The 19531-nt window shown below is 35.3% G+C and overlaps 1 protein-coding gene across 1 annotated transcript in view; it reads right to left on the bottom strand.

The window, feature by feature from the left end:
• LOC110463842 (hepatocyte growth factor receptor-like) overlaps positions 1–19531 on the bottom strand; it is a gene marked incomplete at its 5' end in the record, with an annotated part of 137051 nt that overhangs the window by 13634 nt on the left and 103886 nt on the right. Inside the window, 5 exons of the mRNA XM_021518730.1 lie at positions 918–1080; positions 6692–6801; positions 16450–16628; positions 17065–17163; positions 17622–17867. Coding sequence (XP_021374405.1) covers positions 918–1080; positions 6692–6801; positions 16450–16628; positions 17065–17163; positions 17622–17867 — 797 coding nt within the window. The remainder of the gene's footprint in view (positions 1–917; positions 1081–6691; positions 6802–16449; positions 16629–17064; positions 17164–17621; positions 17868–19531) is intronic.

Genomic DNA, 19531 nt, shown 5'->3' on the forward strand with positions numbered 1-19531 from the left:
CCCATGTCTTTAGTGTTTGACCTACCACGTCTGTAGTGTATGATCTACATGTCTGTAGTGTATAATCTATCATGTCGGTAGTGGTTGATCGATCTTGTCTGTAGTGTTTGACCTTCCATGTCTGTAGTGTATGATCTTCCATGTCTGTAGTGTTTGACTTACCACGTATGTAGTGTATGATCTACCATGTCTGGAGTGTATGATCTATCATGTCTGTAGTGTAAGATTTATCATGTCTGTAGAGTAAGATCTATCATGTCTGTAGTGTATGATCTACCTAGTGTATGATCTACCATGTCTGTAGTGAATGATCTATCATGTCTGTAGTGTATGATATACCACGTCTGTAGTGTATGATATACTATGTCTGTAGTGTATAATCTATCATGTCTGTAGTGTATGATATACCACGTCTGTAGTGTATGATATACTATGTCTGTAGTGTATGATCTATCATGTCTGTAGTGTATTGATCTATCATGTGTGTAGTGTATGATCTACCACGTCTGTAGTGTATGATATCCTATGTCTGTAGTGTATAATCTATCATGTCTGTAGTTTTTGATCTATCTTGTCTGTAGTGTTTGACCTACCATGTCTGTAGTGGATGGTCTACCACGTCTGTAGTGTATGATCTAACATGTCTGTAGTGTATGATCTATCATGTCTGTAGTGTAAGATTTATCATGTCTGTAGTGTATGATCTACCATCTCTGTAGTGTATGATCTACCATGTCTCTAGTGTATGATATACCATGTCTGTAGTGTATAAACTACATGATCTACCAGGTCTGTAGTGTATGATCTATCATGTCTGTAGTGTAAGATTTATCATGTCTGTAGTGTATGATCTACCTAGTGTATGATCTACCATGTCTGTAGTGTATGATCTACCATGTCTTTAGTGTTTGACCTACCACGTCTGTAGCTGTACTGTAGAATCCAAACTGGTGACAGTCCTGGGCCATCCATCGCACCGGAAGCCATCGTTCTCGTTCAGAATCATACATGTACTCATCTGGGAACAGGCTCCAGGAAAAGGCTGCATCCGAAATTTTCACAATATCACCAGGACACACTCTGTAAAAATTGTTAGAACATTTATTGTTTTATTGTCTTGTATTTATAGTGTTTATAGATTTTTAATTTTGAATGTTTTCAAACTATTAATCTGAGTGTTTTTAGACTAATAATCTGAGTGTTTTAAGACTATTAATCTAAATGTTTTAGACAATTAATCTGAGTGCTTATAGACTATTAGTCTGAGTGTTTTAAGACTATTAATCTGAGTGTTTTAGACTATTGGTATGAGTGTTTTTAGACTATTAATCTGAGTGTATTTAGACTATAAGTCTGCGTGTTTATAGACTATTAATCTGAGTGTTTTAGACTATTAATCTGAGTGTTTATATACTATTAGTCTGAGTGTATTTATACTATAAATCTGAGTGTTTTAAGACTATTAATCTAAACGTTTTTAATTATTAATCTGAGTGCTTATATACTATTAGTCTGAGTGTTTTAGACAATTAATCTGAGTGTTTATAGACTATTAGTTTGAGTGTTTTAAGACTATTAATCTAAATGTTTGAGACTATTATTATGAGTGCTTATATACTATTAATCTGAGTGTTTCAGACTATTGGTATGAGTGTTTTTAGACTATAAATCTGAGTCTATTTAGACTATTAATCTAAGTGTTTATAGACTATTAGTTTGAGTGTTTTAAGAATATAAATCTAAATGTTTGAGACTATTATTATGAGTGCTTATAGACTATTAATCTGAGTGTTTCAGACTATTGGTATGAGTATTTTTAGACTATTATTCTTAGTGTATTTAGACTATTAGTCTGAGTGTTTTTGGATTATTAATCTGAGTGTTTTTAGACAATCAATCTCGAGTGTATTTATACTATAAATCTGAGTGTTTATAGACTAGAAGTCTTAGTGTTTATAGACTATTAATCTGAGTGTTTTTAGACTATTAACATGAGTGTTTCAGACTATTAATCCGAGTGTTTATAGACTATTAGTCTGAGTGTTTTTAGACTATTATGCTGAGTGTTTTAGACTTTTAGTCTCAGTGTTTATACTATTAATCTGAGTGTTTATAGACTATTTATCTGAGTGTTTTAGATTATAAGTCTGAGTGTTTATAGACTATTAGTCTGAGTGTATTTATACTATAAATGTGAGTGTTTTAAGAATATTAATATAAATGTTTTAGACTATTAATCTGAGTGCTTATAGACTTTTAGTCTGAGTGTTTATACACTATTAATCTGAGTGTTCCAGACTTTTAATCTGCGTGTTTATAGACTATTTATCCGAATGTTTTAAGACTATTAATCTGTGTTTTTTCATACTATTAATCTGAATGTTTTTATAGTATTAATCTGAGTGTTTTAGACTATTTGTCGAATAGTTTATAGACTATTAATTTGAGAGTTTATAGACTATTATTCTGAGTGTATTTAGACTATTAGTCTGAGTGTTTTTGGATTATTAATCTGAGTGTTTTTAGACTATCAATCTGAGTGTATTTATACTATAAATCTGAGTGTTTATAGACTAGAAGTCTTAGTGTTTATAGACTATTAATCTGAGTGTTTATAGACTATTATTCTGAGTGTATTTAGACTATTAGTCCGAGTGTTTTTGGATTATTAATCTGAGTGTTTTAAGACTATCAATCTGAGTGTATTTATACTATAAATCTGAGTGTTTATAGACTAGAAGTCTTAGTGTTTATAGACTATTATTCTGAGTGTTTATAGACTATTAGTCTGTGTGTTTGAGACAATTAATCTGACTGTTTCAGACTATTAATCCGAGTGTTTATAGACTATTAGTCTGAGTGTTTATAGACAATTAAGCTGAGTGTTTTAGACTATCAATCTGAGTGTATTTATACTATAAATCTGAGTGTTTATAGACTAGAAGTCTTAGTGTTTATAGACTATTATTCTGAGTGTTTATAGACTATTAGTCTGTGTGTTTGAGACAATTAATCTGACTGTTTCAGACTATTAATCCGAGTGTTTATAGACTATTAGTCTGAGTGTTTTTAGACTTTTAAGCTGAGTGTTTTAGACTATTAGTCTGAGTGTTTTTAGTATATTAAGCTGAGTGTTTTAGACTATTAGTCTCTGTGATTATACTATTAATCTGAGCGTTTTTAGACTATTAATCTGAGTGTTTATAAATTATTTACATGAGTGTTTAATACTATTAATCTCAGTGTTTCAGACTTTTAATCTGAGTGTTTATAGACTATTTATCCGAGTGATTTAAGACTATTAATCTGAATGTTTTTATACTATTAATCCAAGTGTTTATAGACTATTAATCTGAGTGTTTTTAGACTATTAAGCTGAGTGTTTTAGACTATTTGTCGAATTGTTTATAGACTATTAATCTGAGAGTTTATAGACTATTATTCTGAGTGTTTATAGACTATTAGTCTGAGTGTTTTAGACTATTAATCTGAGTGTTTTAGACTATTTGTCGAATTGTTTATAGACTATTAATCTGAGAGTTTATAGACTATTATTCTGAGTGTTTATAGACTATTGGTCTGAGTGTTTTAGACTATTAATCTGAGTGTTTTAGACTATTAAGCTGAGTGTTTTAGACTATTTGTCGAATTGTTTATAGACTATTAATCTGAGAGTTTATAGACTATTATTCTGAGTGTTTATAGACTATTAGTCTGAGTGTTTTAGACTATTAATCTGAGTGTTTTAGACTATTTGTCGAATTGTTTATAGACTATTAATCTGAGAGTTTATAGACTATTATTCTGAGTGTTTATAGACTATTGGTCTGAGTGTTTTAGACTATTAATCTGAGTGTTTCAGACTATTAAGCTGAGTGTTTTAGACTATTTGTCGAATTGTTTATAGACTATTAATCTGAGAGTTTATAGACTATTTATCCGAGTGTTGCAAGACTATTAATCTGAATGTTTTTATACTATTAATCCGAGTGTTTATAGACTATTAATCTGAGTGTTTTTAGACTATTAATCTGAGTGTTTATAGATTATTAACATAAGTGTTTAAGACTATTAATCTCAGTGTTTCAGACTTTTAATCTGAGTGTTTATAGACTATTTATCCGAGTGTTTTAAAACTATTAATCTGTGTGTTTTCATACTATTAATCTGAATGTTTATAGACTATTGATCTGAGTGTTTTAGACTATTAATCTGAGTGTATTCAGACTATAAGTCTGAGTGTTTTAAGATTATTAAACTTAGTGTTTTAGACTATTAATCTGAGTGTATTTATATTATAAATCAGAGTGTTTATAGACTATTAGTCTGAGTGTTTTAAGACTATTAATCTAAATGTTTTAGACTATTTTTATGAGTGCTTAAAGACTATTAATCTGAGTGTTTTAGACTATTAATCTGAGTGCTTATAGATTATTAATATGAGTGTTTTTAGACTATAAATCTGAGTGTATTTATACTATATATCTGAGTGTTTATACACTATTAGTCTGAGTGTTTTAAGACTATTAATCTAAATGTTTTAGACTATTAATCTGAGTGTTTTAAGACTATTAATCTAAGTGTTTTAAACTATTGGTATGAGTGTTTTTATACTATTAATATGAGTGTATTTAGCTTATTAGTCTGAGTGTTTTTAGACTAATAATCTGAGTGTATTTAGACTATTAGTCTGAGTGTTTTTGGATTATTAATCTGAGTGTTTCTAGACTATAAATCTGAGTGTATTTATACTACAAGTCTTAGTGTTTATAGACTATTAATCTGAGTGTTTATAGACTATTAGTCTGAGTGTTTATAGACTATTAGTCTGAGTGTTTTTAGACTATTAGTCTCAGTGTTTATACTATTAATCTGAGTGTTTAAAGACTATTAACATGAGTGTTTAAGACTATTAATCTGAGTGTTTCAGACTTTTAGTCTGAGTGCTGATAGACTATTTATCCGAGTGTTTTAAGACTATTAATCTGAATGTTTTTGTACTATCAATCTGAGTGTTTTAGACTATTTGTCGAGTTGTTTATAGACTATTAATCTGAGAGTTTATAGACTATTATTCTGAGTGTTTATAAACTATTAGTCTGAGTGTTTTAGACTATTAATCTGAGTGTTTTAGACTATTTGTCGAGTTGTTTATAGACTATTAATCTGAGAGTTTATAGACTTTTATTCTGAGTGTTTATAGACTATTAGTCTGAGTGTTTTAAGACTTTTAATCTGAGTGTTTATAGACTATGTTTCTGAGTGTTTATAAACTATTAGTCTGAGTGTTTTAGACTATTTATCCGAGTGTTTTAAGACTATTAATCTGAATGTTTTTGCACTATTAATCTGAGTGTTTAAGACTATTTGTCGAATTGTTTATAGACTATTAATCTGAGAGTTTATAGACTATTTATCCGAGTGTTTTAAGACTATTAATCTGAATGTTTTTGCACTATTAATCTGAGTGTTTCAGACTATTAATCCGAGTGTTTATATACTATAAGTCTGAGTGTTTTTAGACTTTTAATCCGAGTGTTTTTAGACTATAAATCTGAGTGTATTTGTACTATATATCTGAGTGTTTATACACTATTAGTCTGAGTGTTTTAAGACTTTTAATCTGAGTGTTTATAGACTAATATTCTGAGTGTTTATAAACTATTAGTCTGAGTGTTTTAGACTATTAATCTGAGTGTTTCAGACTATTAATCCGAGTGTTTATAGACTATAAGTCTGAGTGTTTTTAGACTTTTAATCCGAGTGTTTTTAGACTATTTATCCGAGTGTTTTAAAACTATTAATCTGTGTTTTTTCATACTATTAATCTGAATGTTTATAGACTATTAATCTGAGTGAATTCAGACTATAAGTCTGAGTGTTTTAAGATTATTAAACTTAGTGTTTTAGACTATTAATCTGAGTGTATTTATATTATAAATCAGAGTGTTTATAGACTATTAGTCTGAGTGTTTTAAGACTATTAATCTAAATGTTTTAGACTATTAATATGAGTGCTTAAAGACTATTAATCTGAGTGTATTCAGACTATAAGTCTGAGTGTTTTAGACTATTAATCTGAGTGCTTATAGATTATTAATATGAGTGTTTTTAGACTATAAATCTGAGTGTATTTGTACTATATATCTGAGTGTTTATACACTATTAGTCTGAGTGTTTTAAGACTATTAATCTAAATGTTTTAGACTATTAATCTGAGTGTTTTAAGACTATCAATCTGAGTGTCTGACAGTGTACAATGATAACAGTAAGTCAGAGTGTAAACCTGTCTGACAGTGTACAGTGATAACATAAAGTCAGAGTGTAAACCTGTCTGACAGTGTACAGTGATAACAGTAAGTCAGAGTCAACATCTGTCTGACAGTGTACAGTGATAACAGTAAGTCAGAGTCAACACCTGTCTGACAGTGTACAGTGATAACAGTAAGTCAGAGTGTAAACCTGTCTGACAGTGTACAGCGATAACAGTAAGTCAGAGTCAAAACCTGTCTGACAGTGTACAGTGATAAAACCTGTCTGACAGTGTACAGAGTCAAAACCTGTCTGATAAAACTCTTTTTAGTATTGCGTTACTTGTTATGTAAGAAAATCAGTTTAAAAACTGATGAGATTTCTAAATGACCAAGGAACAATATAATATTGTTTTGGTATACTTGTTCACAAGACTTACATACAGTTACGAGTAGCTACATCACGGTGGATAATGTTATTTGAGGATAGGTAGTCCATCGCCTCTGCGATCTTCTGACAGATCTCAATCAAGCTGAAGGATGTAAACTCCTGTACAAACAAAGTCATACATATCACTGACCTGGGCATTATAACATACATCATTTTAAAGAAATACAATCCCACAAATCAGATTTCAGGCCCTGATTTCTAATAAGGATCATAATCCAGGACTTGAGTAAGTTCATGACAAAGCACAAAGGATAGCTGCAATTAATTTTCCAAAATTATTTGTCTTTAGCAAGAGGCCCCATGGCTAGCATTGTAGGACAATAATTATTATTTAGATGAAAAAAGGCCCCAAGTAAGTTAAATGTCTTTACCAATATATGTCTCTTGGTTATTAAACACGAGGCCCAAGGGCCTTTAAGCGATCACCTGAGTTATATTATAGGTACTTGTAGCTCAATTGCATTGTTGAGATGTACAAAATGTGGAAAACAACATGTAAACAAAGTGAAATACAATACTTGTCATGTCACCAAAGGATAAGAACTTTAAAAACTATTCAAATAAATTATTTTGCTCTTGAGAATACACCCTCTCCCCAAGGGAGAGCAGATGACCTGGGGGATAATGAAATTAACAATTTAGGTAATGGTAATTTAGGTACATGTAAGGACCTTTCTATCCAAGAACAATAAAACATCTGAGTCTGATGAAGAAGATTTTTAAACCATAATCCCCATTTGGGCCCTAATCCTCCAGCCCCTGGGCAGGGTCTTGTTTTCTCATACCATTTAATTGCCATCTGGCATCATAATCATTCCAACCAAGTTTGAATAATTTCCAGCTGAAAATGGCCAAATGTATACCCAAAAGTGTTATTTCCCTATATAAACTAAAGTAAATTTTACCCCCTCCGCAAAGGAGAATGGATGGCCCGGGGGTACTGAAATTTCCAATTTAAACAAAGCCCCTGATGATCTTTCCATCTATGCAGAGAAATTGACTGTCAAGTACATCTGAGTCTGGAGAAGAAGATTTTTGAAATATTGGTTAATTTTCCCTTGGGGCCCCGCCCTCGCCCCTGGGGTTGGGGCAGGAATCCCAATTTTACAACTTGATACAATCTTCCTCCAAGGATGATCCTCACCAAGTAAGTATAATTTCCTAAAAGTGTTATTTCCCTATATAAACTATAGTAAACTTTACTCCCTCCCCAAGGGAGAGCGGATGGCCCGGGGGTACTGAAATTACAATTTCAACAAAGCCCCTGATGATCTTTCCATCCATGCAGAGAAATTGACTGTAGTACCTCTGAGTCTGGAGAAGAAGATTTTTGAAATATTGGTTAATTTTCCCTTTGAGGCCTCGCCATCTAAACAAATTTGATAGCCCTTCATCAAAATATGCTATTGGCCAAATATTCTCACTTTCGGCCTTTTGATTATTCAAAAGAAATGTTGTTTAAATGTTTAAACACATTTGATCTCTGTGACTTTCAAAATTGGTGAAGGTTATTCAAACTTGAACAAACCTGATATGTAACTTGATCTGTGACCCTTCACCACAGAATGCTACTGGCCAATTAACACACTAGGCCTCTTGACGTTTGAGACAAAGTCATATGAATGTTTTTTTCACACATTTTACCTTTGTAATTCATTCAAGAACAATTGGTAAAAAAGCCATTTTTGGTATGTTATTGGCCAAATATCATCACCCTGGGACTTTTGGTTATTCACAAGTCATTTAAAGATTTAAACACATTTGACCCCTGCAATCTTGAAAGTGAATCAATTAATTCATAATCACTTCTAAAAACTTGACAGCCTTCTCTGTATGCTACAGGCCAAAATATCAGCACCCTGATTCTTTGACTTGAATAACGGTCAAGGTCATTTTTACTTGCAAACTTTGTTTGGCATTATGTCCCAGGAAGCTACCTGCTAAATGCCACAACTCAAGCACTTAGAGTTCTTCAAAAGAAGCCGTTCAAAGTGTTTTGACACATTTGACCTCTATTACCTAGATAGTACATCAAGGTTATTTTCATTCACAAAGTTTGTCAGGCTCCATCCAAAGAAGCTACAAGCCAAATATTATAACTCAAAACATTTCAGTCCTCGAAAGAATTTGTTTAAGGTTTTTGACACATTTGACCCTGTAAAATTTCAAATAATGGTCCAAAGCCAATTTCGTTCACAAACTATTTGTTAGGCTCCATCTGTGAAAATCATCTGTAAAATATTGTGAATCAAGGCCTTACAGTTTCTAAAGAAGAAGTCGTTTGAAATTTGTGACAGATTTTATCAATGGGACTACGAAGTAGGTCAAGGTCATTTTTCGTCTTCAAACTCTCTCAGACTTCATCCTAGGAAGCTTGCAGCCAAATATCATGACTTAAAAGCCTTTCGGTTCTTCAGAAGAAGTAATTTTAAGTGTGACGTATTTGACCCCTGTGACCTTTAAAGTTGGTCAAAATCATTTTCATTCACAGATTCTATTGAGCTCCACTTCAGGAAGCTTCAATTATAATTACAGGCAAATATCCCACTTTTTGTTTGACTGATTAGAGGATGAATGGTGACTGAAAGATGACCTCCAGCTAGCCAGACACTGAACAATGCAAGATGGACAATATTAGGTCTGAATTACCATTCTGGACAAAGAATCGCTAGAACGGTCACTTTGCCGGCGGTAGGGTGGTATCAGCTGCTATCCCCCTATATACAGATGCCTGGCTGGCTGAACGAATGTTTGATAAGGCTGCTTTACCATACTATTTGGTTGAATCACCAAAGATTAAGATCTTTTCCCAGACTTTAAACACTTTGAGCCATGGTGTATTTATTTTTCTATAACAATACACTGTATAAACATGGATAAATATGAGTTATACACCACACATGGTATATGACCTTCCAGAGTTTTGATTGTTCAAGATGATGAACTTTGACTGGGACTACCTTTTTCACACACGTGCTGTTTTGTTTACTTCGTCTGCTGTCAACATGGCTGCTTTGCATGAAGACGGGCGCTTCAGGCAAATGTTGGTGACTTTGTGAGGTTATGCGATGGGGAAACGGGGGTGATTAAAGCAATATCAAAAGAAGATGATACTTTCAGATTTGATCGCTATGAAATTGAATTAGTTTCAGGCAAAATCGCTACAGAGGCACGATATCGTTTCGACGTTATACCATCGTGTCCAGGTCAAGAAATCCAAACATAGTCTGTCACTGTGTCGAAAAATGTTCCGTTCTCCCCACGTCCCCTTATCACGCCATCGTTTACAGGTTGTGACTCAGAAATGGCTAGTCAATCTGTGACAGTTATTGATTTTGATTTGATTTTGAGGGTTTTATGACTGCTACTAGGCCTTTCGGCCTTTCAGGAGACGAGAACAGATAGGAAAGTAAAATAGAAGGGACAAAGTATGCAGAGAAAAGGAGAGAAGAGGAGAGGGTAGAGGTGGAGGAGATAGAAGTCATCAGTCCCATAGACCTACAGTATAATTTTGCATGAAGACTTCCTGCAGGGCCGAAAATGGTAACCTAACGTTGATCTGTAGCGCATCACGATGTTGGACGAGGTTTTAGTGAAGAGCGGACGGATGGCACCCCAAGGAATACCCTGAAACCAGCCAAGTCGGTTTAACCCTAGCTAAGATGAAATTGATTAAATCTAATTTTTGAAAGCCCGTCTAAAATTCTAATAAATACACCCAACCCTTATTATAAGTCTAAAATACCCTAACCTCTGAGTCGGCGTTATCACGCCTACTCTTCCTCGACAATACTAGTTAGCTCAGAGGGGTCTTCTGTGTGAGATGTGGACAGTCTCACACAGGACACCATTTTAAGTCCCATCTGACGGACTGTGTGTTAGTGATTAGAGTTAGTACTTTGCGGTGCTTGGTCATATATTTTTGTCGTCCTTTCATGTGAGTCCATTCTATATGCTCCTTTACACTGGACTTCTGTTTCACAACACAAATGTCAGCTTTTGTATAAAACCACAATGCTGCTTTCTCCTTGTATCTATCTGCTTTTCAACGTATATTTATTTATTTAAGAGTAATGTAACATTAGTAAGGATATGAGTATAGTGGGTAGGGAGAGGATACTTAATGGATACATGTAGAGAAACATACTAGTGTCATATAGGGAAATATCTACTCTGACATGGGCATTACAGTTAAGGGTGTGACTGGAATGGCGGATTGTGATAGGGATTGACTTTGGGCCGAGAGAAGGTCGTAGATCGAAGGGAAGTATGGTGTATGTTATGTACATGTAGACCAGCAATGCAAATATTTTTCTTTATTACAGTAATGAGGTCAAAGGTCAACTTTAAGTGCTAGTCGAGGGTGAAACGTCAACATGGGTTAAAAGCTTTAATAATCTTCTTCTCAAGTTCCATAAGGCCCAGGGTCATGATATTTGGCCAGTAGGTATCTGGGTAGTCCAAATTATTCTGACGTTTTATCAACTTTTTTCATATTGGTCTGTTGTGATTAACGTCACAACTACGGCCCTCTATAATATGCGGGAAATATGCGACCCGCGCCCGAGGCGCACTTCAAACTGATATTTTAGAAACAAATCATCACTTTCACACACATGTCGCACATGGACCAAAAGATCTATTCTTTGTGCCCAAGATGAACATACATAACATGCCTCAAACAACCAATACAATCACTAAAACCATATTTTTTCAAACTTACTCTGGTGGTTTTTTTTGATAGCCCTGCCTTCTAATGCCACATGACTAAAATCTCGCAGGCCTACGTCATAACGTTGGGAAATACCTTCGGTAACGCGAGATCTCATCAAGTCATGTGACATTGCCCATGGCCTAATTTCCTTTAAAAACATGGGTTGGTATAGAAAACGTTGGAAAATACTTTTCGTAATGATCTTTGAAACATGTTATTGATATCACCTAGTGCATAAAGAATATATCTTTCGATCCATGTGTGACATGTGTGTGAAAGTGACGATTTGTTTCTAAAATATCAGTTTGAAGTGCGCTCCGGGCGCGGGGCGCACATTTCCCGCATATTATAGAGGGCCAGAGTTCTGACGTTAATCGACGACAGACCGATATGAAACAAGAGGCACATAGGGCCTGTATCGCTCACCTGGATATCTAAGCAATCATGGCAGAATATTCTCCAAATGAGATCCATGGGAATATGCCAGACCCCAAGGCCAATCCTTGTAGCATATATATCTGTATTCAATTTTTCATGCCCAGCAATTTTATATATGGTTATGGGGTGGGGATCTCAACTGTTTCCAATCTGTGACTCAGAAACTAGGTCCCTACGGTTGTGGCCAGACCCCAGGATCAATTCTAATATCATGACTGCATTCGTCTCTTTTTGCCCAGCATTTGTATATATAGTTTTGGGGTGGGGATATTAACCGTTTCAAAGTTATGACCCAGGGGTTAAGTCTGCAAGGGTACGGTAAACCCTGGGGTCAATTCTTATATCATGACTGCATTTGTCTCTTTATGCCCATCAATTGTATATATAGTTTTGGGGTGGGGATCTTAACCATTTCGAAGTTATGACCAAGGGCTGGGCAGTCCCCAAGGCCATCCTGGAAGCATATGTGCATTTATCTCTTTATACTCAGCAATTGTCTATATGGTTATAGGTCGGGGATCTCAACTGTTTCCAAGCTGTGAGTTAGAAACTAGGTCCCTAGGGGATTGGTCATACCCCAGGGTCTATTCTAATATCGTGACTGCATTCGTCTCTTTATGCCCAGCATTTGTATATATAGTTTTGGGGTGGGGATCTCAACCATTTTTAATTTATGGCCCAAGGACTATGTTTCCAAGGGTAGGGCCAGATCTTAGGGCCATCCTGGAAGCAAATGTGCATTCTTCTCTTTATACTCAGCAATTGTATATGTGGTTATAATTATATGGTGGGGATCTCAACCATTTCCAGGCAATATACTTTTTTTGGCCCGCCCCTTAGCCTGGGGGGTCAGCCCCACCATTTATACAATTTTGAATCCCTGCCTCCCATGAATGCTTCCAACCAAATATGATCGGTATCCAGTGCATAGTTCTACAGAAGAGGTCGTTTATAGCAATCTAGCCAAATTGCCCCCTTTTGGCCCCGCCCTCGGCCCTCTGGGGGTCATGTTCAGCCCCACCATTTGTACAATTTTGAATTCCCACCACCTAGGGATGCTTCCAGTCTAATATGGTTGATATCCATCACTTAGTTCCAGAGAAGAAGTCGCTTAAAGCAATATAGCCAAGTAACCCTTTTTGGCCCCGCCCCTCAGCCCCCTGGGAGGTCAGCCCCACCATTTGTACAATTTTGAATCCCTGCATCCCATGAATGCTTTTGGTTAAATATGATCGATATCCAGTACATAGTTCTACAGAAGAAGGCGTTTGTAGAAATATAGCCAAATTACCCCTTTTTGGCCCCTTCGGACCAGGTGAGCTAAAAAGTTGATAAAACGTCAGAATAATTCAGACTAGTATCTGGGATGAAGTGCTATTAAGTTTTTTTTATCAAAATGACCTTGGCCTAGTTTCAAGGTCACAGGGGTCAAATATGTTTAAGACTTCAAACAACAATATTCTAAACAAGAGGCCCAAGAGGGCCTGTATCGCTCACCTGAATATTTAAGCAGTCATAGCAAAATATTCTCATTAAATATTATATTGCACTAAAAAAAAATCCCTCGCAAACTTTGTTGGCTCCATCTGTTGAAACTACCAGCAAAATATTATTATAAGATTCTATGCTTTTTGATTCTTCTTCAGAAGTTGCTTGACATACTTTTCCCTGTGATCTTGTAAGTAGGTCAATGTCATTTTCCTTCTCAAATTGGTTAGCTCTATTCCAAAAAGCTACCAGCCAAATCTTATGAATCCATTCCTTTTAGTTCTCAAGAACAAATCCATTAAAATGTTGTTGACCTCTGTGACCTCTAAAGTAGGTTGAGGTCATTTTCATTTGCAAACTTTGGTGAGCTCTATCCCGGGAAGTCACCAGCCAAATATTATAATTTTATGCCTTTTAATTCTTCAGAAGAAGCTGTTTGAACTGTTTGACATATTTGAACGCTGTGACCTTGAAAGTAGGTCAAGGTCATTTTCATTCGCAAACTTTGTTTGGCTCTTTCCCAGGAAGCCACCTGCCAAATATTAAGATTTTATAACTACCAGTTCTTCAGAAGAAGTCGTTTAAAGTGTTTGACATATCTGCCTCATGTGACCTTAAAAGAAGGTCAAGGTCATTTTCATTCTCAAACTTTGTTCGGCTCTTTCCTAGGAAGCTACAAGCCAAATATAGAGATTATATACCTTTCAGTTCTTCAGAAGAAGTCGTTTGAAGTGTCTGACACATTTGACTCCTGTGACCTTGAAAGAAGGTCAAGGTCATTTTCATTCTCAAACTTTGTCGGGCTCTATCCAAGGAAGCCATCAATCAAAAATAAAGATTCTATACCTTTCAGTTCTTCAGAAGAAGTCATTTGAAGCTTTTGACATATATGACCCCTGTGACCTTGAAAGTAGGTCAAACTAGTTTTCATTCTCAAACTTTGTTGGGCTCTATCCCAGGAAGCCACCAGCCAAATATAAAGATTATATACCTTTCAGTTCTTCAGAAGAAGTCGTTTGAAGTGTTTGACACATTTGACCCCTGTGACCTTGAAAGAAGGTCAAGGTAATTTTCATTCTCAAACTTTGTTGGGCTCCATCCAAGGAAGCCATCAGCCAAATATGAAGATTCTATACCTTTTAATTCTTCAGAAGAAGTCGTTTGAAGTTTTTGACATATTTGACCCCTGTGACCTTGAAAGTAGGTCAAACTAATTTTCATTCTCAAACTTTGTTGGTCTCTATCCCAGGAAGCCACCAGCCAAATATAAAGATTCTATACCTTTCAGTTCTTCAGAAGAAGTCGTTTGAAGTGTTTGACACATTTGACCCCTGTGACCTTGAAAGTAGGTCAAGGTCATTTTCATTCTCAAACTTTGTTGGGCTCTATCCCAGGAAGCCATCAGCCAAATATGAAGATTCTATACCTTTTAGTTCTTTAGAAGAAGTCGTTTGAAGTTTTTGACATATTTGACCCCTGTGACCTTGAAAACAGGTCAAGGTCATTTTCGTTCTCAAACTTTGTAGGGCTCCTACCAACGAAGCTTTCAGCCAAATATCATGACTCTAGGCCTGTCCGTTCTTCAGAAGAGGTTGTTTAAAGGAAAAGTTGACGGACGAGGACGGACGGGCGACGGACGGATGACGGACGACGCGCCACGGCATAAATAAGCTCACTTGGCACTTCGTGCCAGGTGAGCTAAAAAACATTTGAACATGATACTTTGTATGTTTTGTAGATCAGCAGTGCAAATCTTTTCCTCAATTACAGTAATGAGATCAAGGGTCAACTTTAAGTGCTAGTGGGGGGTCAAAGGTCAACAGCACTTTAACAATCTTCTTCTCAAGTTCCCTAAGGCCAAGGGCCATAATATTGGCCAGTAGCTAGGTACTTGGGATGGAATGCTATAAAGTGTCCTCATTGAAATGACCTTGACCCCCTTTCAAGGTAATAGGGGACAACTTCGACAAATGCAATAGCTTGCAGTCGCACAGCATGTGCTGAACTGTGTCAGCCCTGATTTAAACACATTTGACCCTTGTAATTGTGATCTTGAAAGTAGGTCAAAGTTATTTATTTGCACTTCATGCTAGGTACCTACTGGCCAAGTATTACTACTCTGGGTCTCCTGGCTATTCAAAAGAAGGTTTTTTTTTTTTTTTTTTACATATTTGACCCCTGTGACCTTGAAAGTACATCAAGGTAATTTATTTGAGGAAACTTTATAGTACTCTGTCCCAGGTACCTACAGGCCAAATATCATGGCCCTAGGTCCTCTAGTTCTTAAGAAGAAGTCCTTCAAAGAAAAAGTTTGAAGATGGCGGACAACACACCATAGTGCCAGGTGAGCTAAACAAGGGGCCCAGAAGGGCCTGTATCGCTCACCTGTTTGTTTTGTTACATAGAGTTGTTGGCCAATATTGTGAAGTTTGGTTGATTGGATATTCAGAAGCAGTTGAAGGTTTACAGTTATTTGACCCCTGTGACCTTGAAAGTATACGTAGGGAAATTCTTGTGCAAATGTTGTTGAACTCAAAAACAGGATGCTGGTGGTTAATGAAGTTCACACCTTTGGTAAACCACCTGATGATAAGACACCTGATGGTAAGACACCTTTGGTAAATCATCTGATGGTAAGACACCTTTGGTAAGACAACTGATGGTAAGACACCTTTGGTAAGACACCTTTGGTAAGACACCTTTGGTAAAACATCTGATGGTAAGACACCTTTGGTAAGACACCTTTGGTAAGACACCTGATGATAAGACACCTTTGGTAAGACACCTGATGGTAAGACACCTGATGGTAAGACACCTTTGGTAAGACACCTGATGACCTTTTCACTCATGATGTGTATTTGATTCCAGCATATCTGGGTCTGAGGAAGTAAATTGTTGAAACTTTTGTCAATTTGACCCCACCCTTCACGCCCCAGCTTGGTGGTTAGATCTGTACAATTCACAATTTTGGTTCGCCTTTGACTATTGAACCTTCCTGCAAAATTTCATTGAAATTGGTTTAGTAGATTTGGAGCAGTCAAAAAAGTAAAAGGTTAACATACAAAGTAATGTATCGTTTCTCTTAACAGCAGTTATTCCTATCATACCTGTTTCCTGTCTCGCAAATGTTCCTTCAGGATTCTCTGGGTGGCAGGATAAAGGACATAAAAACGACTTTTATCAACGGTTATGCCACAGCTCCGATGTAAGTTATCTTGGTGACAATCTCGGAATCGTAATGTCTCCGCTATTCCTGTGCCTATCCACCTTGGCAAGAGGTCTGTACCTAGTGAAAATATAAAACATTCTATGATACCCTGATGTGAACAACTTACAACTGCCCTAAACAAATTTATTTACTTACATTGTATTCAACATGATTATGATCATTTTTTGCATTGTTAATATCTTGTATGGAAAATGATATCAAAATCTCCAAAAAGTTAAATAGATGGCAATAAGAATCCTGACGACTGACCTTATATAATTGAATAGAATTTTCATTTTGAAATTATATCACATGAAAAAAGCAAGTTCTGATTAAAAGAGAATTAAAAAATAATAAAATAATAATGTTTAAAAGAAGATGATTAGGCAGATATATTTATAATGCTACTTCTTCTTTGACCCAGACAGGGCAACTAATATTTCAAGACATTGTGCACATGTATTTTATATAATTAATTCTTGATTGATCAATATTCATTTTTTTTTGTCCTCACCAAAGTCTTTGAATTCTGCGACAAGTGTTTTGATTGTGGCATTCTGACCAATAAATGGGCCCTCCTGAAATTTACCATCAATCATTCGAATCTCAGCTCCTGGGAAAAAGCAATTATTTAAATTAAATCTTGGGATACAAATTTATCTGCTTCTAAATGTATAAAAGAAAGGCAGAATGTTTTATTAGTGAAGAAGACTATGATAATTGGCAGATGTCTCTATGGAATGACCCTAATATCATATATGGCAATAAATCCAGAGCGACATTGTGTCCACCATTGTAAGGGTGTGAGGGGATGGTGCATACAAAGTCACCTGAAGACATCCTACTTATGTCCACAGCAAGAGTTCAGCTTGAGATTAAATTAAATGAATTTGTTTTATACAGCCTAATGTAGAGAGATGAGCTCAATTCAAATTAAGAAACCTGGGAAGCAGCTTGAATAAAATTAATGAGTGCTTGTATAGGGCTATATGAATTATTTTTTTAAAGGGTCACATGAGAATATCAAAATGGGAAATATCTAAGATCAATAAAATCTGTATGAGGGAGTACCTTTTTGCATACAGCGAAGTCCAGGTTTTATTACAGAGCATTTAGACAAACTAGAATGCACCTCATCACGGAGTGTAGAATCTAATTTGTGAAGGAACTTTTCGACCATGCTTTCCTCACTTTCGATGGTTGACAAAGGCAAGCCAGACATGTCAGTGTAGTTGTTACGGCGTGGTTGACTTGACGTTTGCTCAGCTACAATTGGTGATACAATACTGTCGAACTGATTATTTCTCTCTGTTGAAGCTGTAATCATACATGGTCAAATTTCATAGAATGATAAGAATGAATAACTAGGACGGTAAGTCACAGGTATATACCCCTTGCTCAACCACTGAAATTTCTATTTATTATGTCTCAGCAAATAAGATTAATTAAGCAGTCACTTTTAATAAAAAATTGAATAGTCTGACTTTCATTTAAAGTGTTTTTCCTAAGTATCACTCCAACAGAGTAATAGTACTGTCTCAGCCAAACAGAGGCCATGGTGGCCATTTTGAATACAAAAAAATAAAATTTGACAATTTGATGTACTTTCAGTTTAACCAATTTGTATCACTCTCAGAAATTTTAATTGTAGTTAAAATAAGTCCGATAATTGGTCTGGAAATGACTTGAAAAGTATGAAAGCTGTAATAATTCTGGAAAACAAAAGGCCAACAATTGTTACTTAATAGTGTGAAGTTACAAAGAATAAAAGTACATATAAACAAATTTGTCTTTTTGACAGTGGATTGGTTGTTTTTTTTAAATGATCCTGGGGAGTGACCAACATTATACATAATACATGTACTTGTATATAAAATATCAGTAAAAATGCTAATAATATTATAACACTGTCAAAAAGTTTAATTTACCCCCTGAAGAGGGAACAGTTCAACTGCAATCATATAAAAAATCCAACTAACTTTAAATGATTTCCCCCTGAAAAACAACAAAATATACCCAAAAATGTCATTTCCTTGTATAAACATTACCCCCTGCTAAAGGGGGAGGGGGTTGGGGAATGGATGACGTGGGGAAAAAGAAATTAATAATTTTGATAAATCGCCTTGTAGGACTTTTGAAGAGAATTTTCATCCATGAAGATAATATATTTTGAATCTGACATATCTGGGTCTGAACATGTGACCCCTTTTGGCTCTGCCACTAAGACCCAAGTACAGTCAAACTTTGATGTTTCGAACTTTGCGGGACCATCGGGAAAAATTAGAAACATCTAGACTTTGACTCACAAAAATTGAACATCAAGATCATGTACACAAAGCAGATTGTGATTCTTATGTGACGAAACACAAGCTAAGAAATTGAATTTTAAAGTATAAATATACCTTGACAGAAATAACAATGTTTTTTTTATTAACAAAGTTTGGTTTGCATAGTGATCTTATCAAATTCATTTTTATTCGTTTGTCAATTAAATTTTTGATGTCTGTACTGTGTTCCATCACTTGGGCCATGTTGCTGAGAGTCATTCCAGTTGGCTGTTTTTTTTTCTCAAGAAAAACAAATTATATGGCAATCAATTTTATTAACAAGAGGCCCATGGGCCTTAACGGTCACCTGATATATGTATACAGAGAGTTGATTTTGTTTTTAACACGAACAGAAATATTATTCAAAGTGACAAAAAACAATAAAACCACCTTATTCTATATCTAGCATACAGATTTAAGACTAAAAAGTATTTGAAACTAAAGCACCTCTGATTCTTAACAAGGAAAAATGAAGAAATTTTAGCACACTGACTCCTTTGGGCCCCACCCTACAGCCCTTGGGAGTAGGGCTGGCTCAAAATTTTGAAAAGTATCATACTGTCAGGGTTATAATTCCAATCAAGTTATTAACATGTAATATTCAAAGTATCATTTGCCATTATAAACCATAATAAGTTTTGCCCCTTGCCCCCC

The sequence above is a fragment of the Mizuhopecten yessoensis genome, unplaced genomic scaffold (genome assembly GCF_002113885.1).
Source record: "Mizuhopecten yessoensis strain PY_sf001 unplaced genomic scaffold, ASM211388v2 scaffold10935, whole genome shotgun sequence".
NCBI classification, from domain to species: domain Eukaryota; kingdom Metazoa; phylum Mollusca; class Bivalvia; order Pectinida; family Pectinidae; genus Mizuhopecten; species Mizuhopecten yessoensis.